The sequence below is a fragment of the Ascaphus truei genome, chromosome 5 (genome assembly GCF_040206685.1).
Source record: "Ascaphus truei isolate aAscTru1 chromosome 5, aAscTru1.hap1, whole genome shotgun sequence".
Lineage (NCBI taxonomy): Eukaryota > Metazoa > Chordata > Amphibia > Anura > Ascaphidae > Ascaphus > Ascaphus truei.
Genome location: NC_134487.1, coordinates 55260307 through 55273560, shown reverse-complemented (window position 1 = coordinate 55273560; position 13254 = coordinate 55260307). Strand labels below are relative to the sequence as shown.

The 13254-nt window shown below is 40.9% G+C and overlaps 1 protein-coding gene across 4 annotated transcripts in view; it reads left to right on the top strand.

Annotated features, from left to right (window-relative positions):
- IL17REL (interleukin 17 receptor E like) overlaps window positions 1-13254 on the top strand; it is a 141918-nt gene that overhangs the window by 84624 nt on the left and 44040 nt on the right. For 3 of the 4 annotated variants that reach the window (XM_075599826.1, XM_075599827.1, XM_075599824.1), the window contains exons 14-16: window positions 2745-2810; window positions 4503-4560; window positions 12613-12729. In XM_075599826.1, the coding sequence (XP_075455941.1) occupies window positions 2745-2810; window positions 4503-4560; window positions 12613-12729 (241 nt within the window). The remainder of the gene's footprint in view (window positions 1-2744; window positions 2811-4502; window positions 4561-12612; window positions 12730-13254) is intronic. The other variant, XM_075599825.1, reaches the window with a different exon arrangement.

The window sequence follows — 13254 nt, the reverse complement described above, 5'->3', positions numbered from 1 at the left end:
AAGATAAATATTTTGCTGATAAGCAGTATTGCAAATTTGAGAAATTAATACATTTTTGGCATTTTTTCAGAATTATATTTTGCATAGGGAATATAACTTTACCGTGTAAATTAGTTTTACATTTTTCATACATGTGCAGTTAAGCATCAGTTTTTTGGGGCCTCCATTACAAATCACTTTTTCAGATGTTATTCAATTGTAATGAATAGCAATGCAATTTTGTGAAGAGCTTGTGCACCACTGTAGTTCATAATGTCTCATCTAATCTGGTGAAACTACTAAAGATATTATGAGAGTAATTGAGAAATCCTTTCTAATCTGCAGTGACTCACAAACAAGTGATCAGTGCAGTTCTAATATTCCATACTAACTGGATGACTTACAAACAGAATGTCTCTACAACACAGCAAGGCACAGTGTCTAAGCGGTGCCACTAGAGCTTCCAGCACTAGAAGACACTTTACAACACGTTCACTTGAATGGGTTCTATAGGTTATAAGTAGATACCTGAACTTTCCACTTAATTCAGCTGGGGATGTAAAATTAATTCCACAGTAAAAAAAAATCCTAAATTCACCCTTTTTAATTTTGATCAGATGTACTGGTGCTGAACTGTGGTATCTTGGTCTCTTGGAGCCATCAGTTTCCCAAAGATTTAACGTTTGAATATCCCAGTAGCATACAAAAATTAGATGGCCTCCATGATCACCTTTAGAAAGTGTCAATGTCCTCTGCCGTTGCAGCCTTTTATTGGCCTCTGGAGCGGGGCTGATAACACCAGCCATATTGTTCAAAATGTTCCTTTGGTTTCAATTATAGCGGATGGCACACAGCTGTGTCTTTCAACCCCTAACTGTACTCCTGATATCCAGTCCCAAGTCACAAATCTGGGTGGCCCTTCGTCGCCAGAAACATATCATAGTCCAACCTACTGTATACCAGGGCCCTGTTGTTCCATTTCAGTCAGTAACACTTCGATGCATCCAGTCTCCCAAGAACAGAGAGAGGAGGGAATCGGAGCTCTTGCTACAGTTTGTGAAGTGGAGCGGTGGTAGAAACAAAGAATACACAAATAAACAATACTTACCTGAGCAAGAAAAAGAGCCCCTTTATATAGCACTCAATTTCTATGGTAGATGAATGGATTGTAATCGTAAAACGTAACCTTTATTAAGGTTTGCTACATAAAATATTGGTGGACAAACAAAACTATGTGAACATCACAAAAACGACGCAATAACAAGCTAGGATAGTGCGAGAACTCGGATCTTATTGGTAAGTACCTATTGAGTTGCTTGGGATCCCAAATATATAGTATGCTAATACAACTCTGATATCTCAAGGCTTATAGGATAACCCAAACCCTATTTATGATGGAGGGAGGGTTTCTTAAAGCCTATAGACTGATAGACTCTCTTTATATCGCTTGGTAGCCTGATTCTATAGTAATTGCGTAGTGAACAGGGCTGGTTTAGACATCCATTGGTATCCAGTATACAGTCCGCTGACTCTATGAGCCCATTATGCATACTTATGAGTCCAAGGTATGCTTAGATTGAACTGATCATTTTTCGTCTACAACATTGGCATTGCCTCTCTGGTCTTCCTGCTTTCCAACTCAATACTACAATTCATTATCACATTTTCTTGTAGTTCTGTCTCTGTCCATTTCCTCCTATAATCCCATAAATGGCACCCTATCAACATTCCAAAATAATTATAACATTCTACTTTTCTCCTTCAAGACTCGACATTCTTCTTCCCCTTCTTATATCTCGGCTCAAACTCCCACTATACCCTTTCTTGGCCCTTATGCTCTGCTGAAAGCTCTGCTCCATTCATCTGAACAGCACTCTCATATCCTTCTCACCTTTTCATTCCCTGCCTGTGGAACTCCCTCCACCCACCCAGCATTTGCCAATCCACTCTCTTCCCATCTACGGTCTACATCATGCCTAAATTCTCAGCTCCTCAACAAACCATTTGGTTAATTAAGGTCTAAGCCTACTCCTTGCACTCCTGGTGCACTTACTGTACCCCCTCAAACGTTCTCTAAAGCACTTGCTCCTATTGTATTCTGTAAATCTCCAATTATTTCATTGGGATTATAAATTCTAAAGGGAAGGGACTCCCTAATTTATACTGTTTAACTTCCTGTTTAACGCACTTGTGAAATGATGTGTATTATCTCACTGTACTTTCTATATTATAATACTGCACTTCATACATTGGTGGTGCTATATAAATGAACATATACAGTACACACATACAAATTGAACATGTTGGAAACCGGGGGGCCCACATAGGTTGGATTAACATCATTCGGCTTCAGGAACCTAGTGTATCAAATAGAGGTAAAAAGAAAACGTGTACCTCTGAGGGGAATTATTGGAAACTTTTTTTTAAAGTACTATGAAACATGAAAAAGTTGAGGGAAATAAATTAAAAATATAAATTCTTTAGTGTTGTGAATAATTATACTGTTGCATTATAGAAGTTGCATTAGTTTGTGTAGCCCATATATCTAATGTTGGAGGCCTAAGTATTTGGGTGAATAAGCCGCTAAAATGAGATGGAAGCTAAGTGAAGATTAAAAAATAATAGGAGTAATATATACACTCACCTTCTCTTTGCATTATGCTTACATTATTTATTTATATTGTAAATTGCTGCATAATTATGCAAATAAAAATTATGCAAATAATATTACTATTTTGACTATTACTATTATTTCATTTCCCTAGGGGGCTTCTGAATATGTGACTCTCAATTTGTCAAGAGACATATGCAGTCCTAACATTTGCATTCAGGTAAGTTTATAGTATGTTAAAAAAAAACAAAAAAAAAAAACATAGATGCAAGTACAGTAAAATGGGTTTCAACAAGTATGAGATATTTTGGTAGATGTACCTGTAATCGGAGATATTTATTTTCTTATACAAACTCTTATTCTGAGACCAATGTTAGCGCTATACTAAACTGTATATGTATGATCCATTTCATATGACTTTTATGGTATCAATTCAGGTTATTCCACTCTCTGTCCTGGAAATTGTTCTGCTGAGAGTTCTAGTAAATCATTTCAAATGTTCTATTTAACGTGGACAAAACAGATTGCTAAAACAAGCAGTGTCAGTTAAAGATTGCAGTGCAGAAATGTTTGCTAGTCTGCTAGGCCCAATTTAATGCTTAATTTGCAACCTTGTGGCACAGTCCTCCTCTGTTGGTATGTTAGTAATGCATGTCCAGTTGATGCGCTAAAATGCTTGTGATGTCATTTTCCTTTATCTTGCTACTACTACTTGCCACTACTTAGTAGAGAACTTTACAAATGTCCCCCTTTTAGTTCGCCGACAACGTTTGCTTCAATCAACTAATTTACAACAAGCTTGCTTAACACTAAAACGTCAATGGGCATTGCATGTTTGATTATTTTTGATTACTTTTGCTTTCAAAATTCAACTAAACTTTAAAAAAAAAGACGTTAAAAAGTTGCAAAGCTGCTATTTAAAAAAACACATTTTCAACAATTTGGTCCATTTCAATAGAACTTTTGGTGTTAGAATATGACTTTAATGACTAAATAAGTCCACCTTTTAAAAACCCAAGTACTGTAGCTGAAAGCCCCTCTATAGGGTGGGATAATTTAAGTTGATTTTTAGTCACTTTTAAGTTTGATTTGTTGCAAGCTATACTACTGTAAGTACGACTCTAATGTTTGCGTTTACAGCTTAATTTGCCCTTTTCACCCTAATCATGTACGCTCGTTTGCAATACCATTCTCTAGCACTTTTCAATGTCAGAAAAATATTGATATAAGAAATATTTTGATGTCTATTAAATAATGCCATCTTTTTATTCCCATAAGAATTTCTTCTAATCATTAAATCATTATTGCCATATTTTTGTATAATCCTTTTTCATTCTTATGGCCAATATAGTCTTTAAAGCAGCAATACTACTTTCTAACTTTTTTTCTTCGTTTTTTAAAATAATTTTTATATGTAAAGCATGTGACAATGTATAATTCTACATTCTCACCTAAGATGAAAATTGTTTGGTGCTCCTGTTACAGTATAAATCTGTCAAAATCCGGATTGTGTGCCTAACATAATGGCTGCATCAGTCAGTGTAAATCATCAACTACAATGTATCCTAATATTACTAAGGTAACATTATCTATGGTTACAGTTTACAGCTGAAACTGCTGCGAACATTTGCAACAAATTATCTCAAACAGGAAAGTGTTGCAAATATCTTACACTGCTGGGGAAGTGGGTTAAAACCTTCTATAGAAAGCAAACGATGCTTTAAAACTCATTAAAAACAAACGGGGAAAAAAACAGTCACTATTATCTAATACTACACAACTGAATTATTATTTAAAAAAATCCCATAAGATTTCACGTGTTGCTGCTTTAATGTATATCCAGTTATAATATATAACGAGTCGGCAGAGAAGGACAATATTAAAACACCATCACTTTTTCTTGTTTCATAAGGGCTGGAGGACAGATGTCAATTACTCAATACCCGTTCAGCTCTGCAATATCCCATGCAGTGAGTATTAATAGTGGTATTTATAGCAAATGTTTCCAAACATAACAACATGAAGATGAGAAATGAATCTGTTACATTATTTGTTGTTAAAATATCACATTACTAAGAAATTATGCATCTGATAACAATGAATGACTAAATAATGCATAGCCTACTAGTGGTATTAGTTACTAAAACTAGTAATTCAAACTTACTGTAAGTATTAATAGTGTTTATTTATAAAGATTGACGGCATTGTAAAAAGCATTAACATGAAAGCAAAAACATGGTATTTGGCAGCATGTCATGATATTTCATTTTCCTTTTTTAAAAAAAAATAATTGTGGGGTTGTTTTATCATTCTGTGCTTTAGAGCAGGGATGCACAAACTTTTTCCTCTATGCCCCCTGCCTGCTCTGTCCCTCTGCTCGCGTCCCCCTCCTTACCTTGTCTCCAGCGTTTGTGGCATCACAAAGTCATGTGACGTCCATCATTTGTGCCCGTGGCGACGCATCGCCAGAAGGTGCCAGAGACAAGGTAAGGGAAGGGAACTTACAGAGGCGCCGCGCCGCGCCGCGCCCCGGCATTTAGTTTACATGCTTTGGGGAAAAGCCCCCAGGGGTGTGAGGGAGGGGGTGCTCCCTCCAGATTGCGCACCTCTGCTTTAGAGCAACATAGTGTAGATGGTAACAGTGTAGATGGTAACACATTGTAGTGAGTATATGTCACAAGAGACCAGGTATTTACACCTTTTTCCGGGATCATTCACTGAGAAACAAGATGGTAAAACAAATTGTCATTTATTCCATAGAAACAGATGTGCACACAGTGGATTACAAAATACAAAAGAAAACCCACTTACTGGGGAAAGTGGGTAACCGGTACATCAAAGCAATAAAGTCCCAATGATATTTTAATAATTCTTCTGTAGGGAACACTCCAAAATGATGGTGAGCAATGATAACATACCCTAATAGGGCAAGGGACTAGTACTGCTGCGGCCGAGTTTTTTCGAGCATTTGCCCGTTCTCGGCCGCAGCAGTAACCTGGCGCGCGCCGGAGGGTGCCGGGCGCGCACCGAAGCCTCGGAGGAGAGGCCCGCCGATCGGGGCTTCCCCCTCTCCTTACCGGGTCCGCCGGGTCCCCCGGAACGTCCCGCCGCCATCGTGACATCCACGCGACACCAGGGCTCCCTCGGGGAGGCACCCGATGATGCGTGACCGCGCATCGGTGATGCGCGGCACGCTGAGGGAGTGCGGTTCGCAAGCCGGGACATTTCCCAGCTTGCGGAATGAGCCGCACTCGGATAAAGTGTGCCGCCTGTGTACCTAGTGCTAACCAGCACAATGAACAGTACAAAGATTGTCCCAACCATGATAACTAGGCACAGTACTATATGTAAGAAAAAACTCACTTTTAGATCCAGAGGAGCAGTCCCATCCGGTATCCTGAGCAGCGTGCAATCCACCAAGCAGGGAAAGTAGAACAGGTGAAAAAACGCAGTGCACTGCCTGTAATAAATGGAGGAGGCTAATGGTAGCAAAAACAAACTTTTAATAAATAAAAGGCTTTGATGTCTATAGCCTCTAGCTAGAAACCTTTTTTGCAAATCATCTGATTGCCTATTTTCACTTTGTATACACCTTGATAAAGGGCGCATGGGCCGAAACGCGTAGGTGAGCGTTTTCTGGATGACCCAGGGGTGATGTTTGATCCTTTTATTTATTAAAAGGTTGTTTTTGCTACCATTAGTCTCCTCCATTTATTACAGGCAGTGCACTGCCTTTTTCACCTGTTACACTTACTGGGGGTCTGGGCTACAAAACTGGACTTTCCTAGGTGAAATGGCACATAAAATAAAGTCTTTAGGTTGACCAGGACTTGTCCCGAAATGTCCTAGAACTCAAATTGGCATGAAGTTCCTGACGCCACCGCTGTATCCGCACCAGAGATGCCAAAATCCCTTGACCGGGAGATAGTACCAAACGTCCTGGTACTCTTTTCCTGGTACCATCCCAGCCGCGGCCGTTACGTTCTATTCTCAGAACTAGGCCCCGAAAAGCGGGATTAAAAAAAATTCTCACCTTAAAATTTCTCAAGCCAACTCGCTGCTATTTCTCCCAGAGCATCTTTTGGTGATTTCGAATTTACCGCTGCTGTCTTGGCGCTTAGAATCTGTCGTCTGGATTGGCTATGGGTTTCTTATAGTATTTCAGAGTTCATTCATGAAATACTCCAGCCAATCCGAGCGTGGGAAAAATCCTACCACTCGATCAGAGCGCTGCCAGTCTATCTAAGCCTGCAAGCTCGGATTCTGAATCTGACAAGGGCATGCGCCAACCTGGCACCTCTGTCACTTGTCTGTCAGAAGCCACCCGCTGAGTCAGGCTCCTCGCAGTCTGAGAATATAATGCATGGTACTAAGAACCGTATACAGTCCTGGTAATAATGAGATAATAATGGTAAATCCTGTGTCAGGTCTGGGATGTATCTTGATTGTAGGGAGGGTACTGGGTGTGGTATCCTAGTTGGTAAACCAGTATAGATGGCACTCAAGTTGTCCAGGAACCCAAAGGCTAATAATCACCTCAATAAATAATACCCTAATCCCTTAGTAAAATGATATAACCATTGTGAGAGAGTCACTGACTCAGGAGGCTGGAACAGTGAATGGAGAGACGCTGCAGCCAGTACACAGAGCGTTAATCTCCTCAGAGAGAGAAAGCACAGCTGAAGACTGATTAAACAGGGGCTGAACTCGTCAGTGAAACAAGTGCTTTAAAAAGTAGGAAGTTGCTCACACAAGGTGAGCTTGTTTTTCCCCAGGAGGCTGGAGAGACTTCTCCCGGCTAGGAAGCCCTAGCTGTTGCTCTGGTCCCCCAGTCCTGCAAGGAGCTTTGCTGCTGGGACCAGCTGGGACCCGAACCCAGGATAAAGATTGCTGCGAGCTGGACAAAGCCTGCTCCCCGGAACCGGTGTTCCTGTTTGCTATTGGAGCTGCATTACAGATAAGACTTTATTATGATACTTATATGTTATACTTTGTAGAGCACATGTTTTGGGCATAACCAAATTAGCTGGCTGCCCTGTTAGTAAGGGCTCAAGAAGTGAGTTAGTTTCCCTAACGGGAATAGGCTTTATTTTCTAGAAAGTAGTTTCTTAAAGGGACAGTGCACCCATACTTTATTTTATATAAGTTTTTCTGGATGTGCACTGAGCTTTGTCTGTGTTTTATGTTATGTCTCTGGTTTTAAATATATATTGCCATGCTCAGTAGCACTCCTCTGTGAAACTTATATGCTTATATATATGTTGTGGGTATTTTGGGGGTTCAATTTGAGCTTGTAGGTGTTCTGTATGTTTTATAATTCTTGTGCAGCTAGTCTTGGCTGTTTTGGAGGGTGGCAACCTCCTATCCAATTGAAGCTCACTCCCTCCCACATTTAAATGGTTAAAAGCTCACTCCATGGCATCTCCAACTATCAGGGGAACTTGCCTGCATGCAGTGTGATTGTGACAAATCTATTACAGAGTGCTTTTCCTGGTAATGTACAGGTTAATAAAAGCTTCAATCAGACTTAGAACTTTTGCAACTTATATTGACAGATTTATTATAAATCATTCTTCCTGGCAATGCACAGGTTATTAAGAATTTATATTAGTGTAGGGACCCTTGAAACGTGGTCTGCCGTGAAGTTTGGCTCAAGGGCTTACAACAATTTGGCCAAAATGTTAAACTAAAAGACCATTTTATTTATTAGTTATTTATACATGTATATTTAGGCACTGTACCGTATATAAGTTTTTCTGGATGTGCACTGAGCTTTGTCTGTGTTTTATGTTATGTCTCTGGTTTTAAATATATATTGCCATGCTCAGTAGCACGCCTCTGTGAAACTTATATGCTTATATATATGTTGTGGGTATTTTGGGGGTTCAATTTGAGCTTGTAGGTGTTCTGTATGTTTTATAATTCTTGTGCAGCTAGTCTTGGCTGTTTTGGAGGGTGGCAACCTCCTATCCAATTGAAGCTCACTCCCTCCCACATTTAAATGGTTAAAAGCTCACTCCATGGCATCTCCAACTATCAGGGGAACTTGCCTGCATGCAGTGTGATTGTGACAAATCTATTACAGAGTGCTTTTCCTGGTAATGTACAGGTTAATAAAAGCTTCAATCAGACTTAGAACTTCTGCAACTTATATTGACAGATTTATTATAAATCATTCTTCCTGGCAATGCACAGGTTATTAAGAATTTATATTAGTGTAGGGACCCTTGAAACGTGGTCTGCCGTGAAGTTTGGCTCAAGGGCTTACAACAATTTGGCCAAAATGTTAAACTAAAAGACCATTTTATTTACTAGTTATTTATACATGTATATTTAGGCACTGTACCGTATATAAGTTTTTCTGGATGTGCACTGAGCTTTGTCTGTGTTTTATGTTATGTCTCTGGTTTTAAATATATATTGCCATGCTCAGTAGCACTCCTCTGTGAAACTTATATGCTTATATATATGTTGTGGGTATTTTGGGGGTTTAATTTGAGCTTGTAGGTGTTCTGTATGTTTTATACTTTGTAGAGCACATGTTTTGGGCATAACCAAATTAGCTGGCTGCCCTGTTAGTAAGGGCTCAAGAAGTGAGTTAGTTTGGCTTTATTTTCTAGAAAGTAGTTTCTTAAAGGGACAGTGCACCCGTACTTTATTTTGGTTGTGGCTAATAAACCACTATAGTTTAAAGTTTCCCATCGTGTCTAGCGTCTTACTGACCCCGCCGCGAGGCTGTCTTGCCACACCATGTAGCAAGCAGGAAAAACTCACGAATCTGCTGCAGTGTCCATGTTGATCCCATCAGACCTTCAAGGTGTGCCTCCGTGTGCCATTTCTCTTTCCTATTGCATCCTCACAGTCTGGGCTGGGGCAAATGGTAGTCCGATGACTTCCATTATCCCAGGATGTGAGTTCTTGAGGCTAACTCCGCCACCCAAATGGCTTTAACACCTTGGCAACCTCTAAGGCTTTCATGTCCAGACTTGATGGCACCAAGCTTGGTAGCCACATGGTCTCTCGGAACCGTGGACCTGGAAGTCCCCAGCTCATATACCATGCACAAGCATATGCACTTTTATACACTTTAATAAAATATACTTTCACATAAACTTTTCCGAAGTCTTTTGGTTCTGCGGAACAGAATGAAAAAGCGTGCAGGTTCATTTTCACTAGCCGTATCCCTCATACACTGAAAACCTGACTTAAACATTTAAAACCCTCACAACCTTATCTATGGTTGGGATAACCCCAGAATCCCTACTTATACTAGGGACCCCTTTACCGTTTCAGGGATATCACACATCCCTATGCCACATTTACCTTTCTGGTCTGTGCTGAAGCAGGGAATCCTAGCAGTGAATCGTGTAAGCATTTTTTTCAAGGGGAGATTTTGCCAGAGCAATATTTCTCAATGTCTCTGAAAATCCGACCTGATTCTCGTGTACATTTTTGGGGTATCCAGCAACTCTGGAACCCCGCTACATAGACACATTCTGACAAGACCTTCTCAGTAAACCCCCCCTTGAATCTCATAGCCTAGCAATCTCTGCTTGCTGGAACACCTGGAAAGGTAAAACACAGAAAATTCTTTATTGTCGCATAATTACATACATTGCAGATACAATAACCAGGTTCAAGAGCTGAAATTCTAAAACCCCAAATATGGATCAGTGGTAACCAGACAGGCTTAATACCTTTATTGAAAGCCTGGTTACCCCTTCACCGTCACACCTCCCCCATCAATATGAAGGCTCGGTGGCAGTCACCCCATCCGGTGGATCCACCAGCCTGGCTCTTCTTGACGACCTTAGCTCACAGGGAATGTCCTGTCGGGAGAGTCTATCATCATTGCCATGCTCACTGCCTTTCTTGTTCTGAATGGTAAAGTCAAACTCTTGTAGGGCAAGACTCCAGCTTAGCAGTTTACCATTCAGCCCCGACACCCTTTGTAGCCAACTTAGTGGGTTGTGGTCCGTGATCACTGTGAATGCTCTGCATACAAATAGGGCTGCAGTTTTCTCAGAGCCCAAACAATGGCCAGGCGTTCTTTTTCAATGGTGGCATAAGCCACTTCTCTGGGTAGCAGTTTCCTGCTCAAGTATACCGGCTTGATGGCTGCACTCTGCTCCTCGGTGTGTGCCATCCGCACTCTGGCGACTGGTTTGCAGCTAGAGAGTGTTGCCCATGATGGGGACTCCCGGACTTTGGACGGTCCAGACAGTCTGGCTTTATGTGACCAGTCTTATTGCACTGATAGCACCCCCGCTTGTGCTTAAACTTTGCAGGTTTGGGTGCACTTCCATCTGCAGCAGTTTTAGCTTTCCATTCTGGAATGCTTCGGGCTGCCCTGGCCAGAGTGTCGGTTCTGGGGCAGTCCCTTTCTTACGGATCAGTGCCCGGCTGGTGACAAACACATCGGCCATGTTAGCAGCATCCACATAAGTCTTTGGTTTACGGTCAAAGACCCATTCCCTTAAGTCTGGTGGACATTGGTGCATAAATTGTTCCTTGAAAAACAAGTCCATGAACTGTGGTATTTTGTGTCACCACATCCCTCCACCCACTGTGTCCCATGCAATGCCATGTGGGACGCAAACCGCTTGTAGTCTTCCCAGTGGTGCTTTTCCTCCATCCTAAACATGCCTCTGTAAGCTTCTGGGGTGAGGGTATACTGAGTCAATAAAAAGGCTTTAACATGGCGATAGTCTTTGACGCCCGCAGCTGTATAGCCTGGAGGGTCCCCAGGGCAGCCCCTGACAATAACGGTGTCAACCGCAAAACCCAGAGCCATTCTGGCACCCGGTACCGATGACATTGAGTCTCAAAGATCTTCAGGTATCCATCGATTTTATCCATGCCATCAACGAATTTGCTGAAGCTGTGGTGGTCCACTCGGGGGGCGGACTGCTCCCTGTTATCAGGTTGGGAACATGGGGCTGGTGTCCCTTGTGCAGCAGCAAGCAGTTGAATCCTTTCCGCAAGGGTGGCTCCCTTCCCCAAGAAGTGCGACGATTCCTGGCGTAAAGAGACCGTTAGCCACTGGGGCTACCATGGCTGCACTCCCTATAACTGGCCCCCCAACTATGTCCATGTTGTGTAAATTCTTTGTTGTCGCATAATTATATACATTGCAGATACAATAACCAGGTACAAGAGCTGACATTCTAGAACCCCAAATATGGATCAGAGGTAACAGACAGCCTTAATACCTTTATTGAGAGCCTGGTTACCCCCTTACCGTCACAGTATGTATACACATGAAATAAAGGACCTGTGAGGTTCCAAATGATCTTGACACTAAAATGTAATCTATGAAGAACCTTATGTTGATCCCCTCAAAGGTACTGTATCATAACCCACAATGAATCTACACAGTCCCAGGACCAATTCACTCAATAACATTTTGAGCAAGAAATTGAAAAAGAGTAATTAGTAACCAACAATTAGTAATGAGTGTTATTACTATTAAATATAAAAACTTGACTAGTTGGTAAATTGATTCAGACCGTTAATAACTTGATTCATTTTTGTTTAACTTGAAACTGTATTATTGGAGTTTGATTAAAGTATTTGATTCTCTTCCCTGTAAGGCGAACTCTGATAGTCTCGTCTTTGGTAATATTTTATTGGAGTCATTGCAATGTGCAATGCTCCCTAGTTACCTCATAACGCAATTATTACAGCCTTTGTTACTTTTCTGACTGGACAAGTTAAACCAGTTAAGCATGCAGTTGCTAAAAATAATGCACATCAAAATAATATATATTTCTTCCTGTTGTCATTTTTAGCACCATGTTATTAATTAAATTGCACTGCACACTGGTCATATTACATTTTCTATTCTTACATACAGTAAGGAATAATGAAATGTACATAGTGCATTTTTATTAGAGATAAAACATTACTGCAAAACAATGTTGAGTGATAAATTGCAGACTCTTGCATATTTTATACAGGTATCGTTTGCTATTGTGTAAGGTGAGAACATAACCAATATATGACGATGGTTTTTCTTTTGGCAGAGCCACCATTGACACTTTTTGATGATGAAAACACCTTGCAGATGCTTATGATGGCAGCAGTATTACTGATATTGGTCATCATGGTCGCTTTTGCGGGATATGTAACATTAACAGGTATAGAATGATGAAAAGTAATCCATTTGGAAAAATGTCGCCCGACTTTGGGCCTTATTCTGAGTTCGGCGAAACAGCTGTACAGGCTGTATTCGCCTCAAAATCCATATTTGATGTCCGCGAGGGTTAGCGGCCGCTTTGCAAATATAGTATTAACCCCTTAGTTTTCCCAGAGCCAGCTTTCTGCAGATGCTCCATTGTCCGGTGCTGGCACTGTTCCAGGCAGCCTGGGGCTTGCTGTTCTCCATTTCCCCCAGCAACGTATTACTTCCGTGAACATGTTTAAAAAACAGCAGAATTTTGAATCAAAATAAATCGTGCCAAATTTTGGCAGAGAATCTAGTTTTTAAATGCAGGGAAAAGAAGGAGGTGTCTCCGGAGCTGACATAGTGGGGTTTAGCTGGGTATGACCCGTCGGTTCTTTTGATGGGAAAACAGGGACTGAAAATGGGGAGAAAGAGAAACAGCTGTTGGGACCAAAGCACCTAGTAATGTCAAGGATTTATTTGCACTTATTCTTGATTA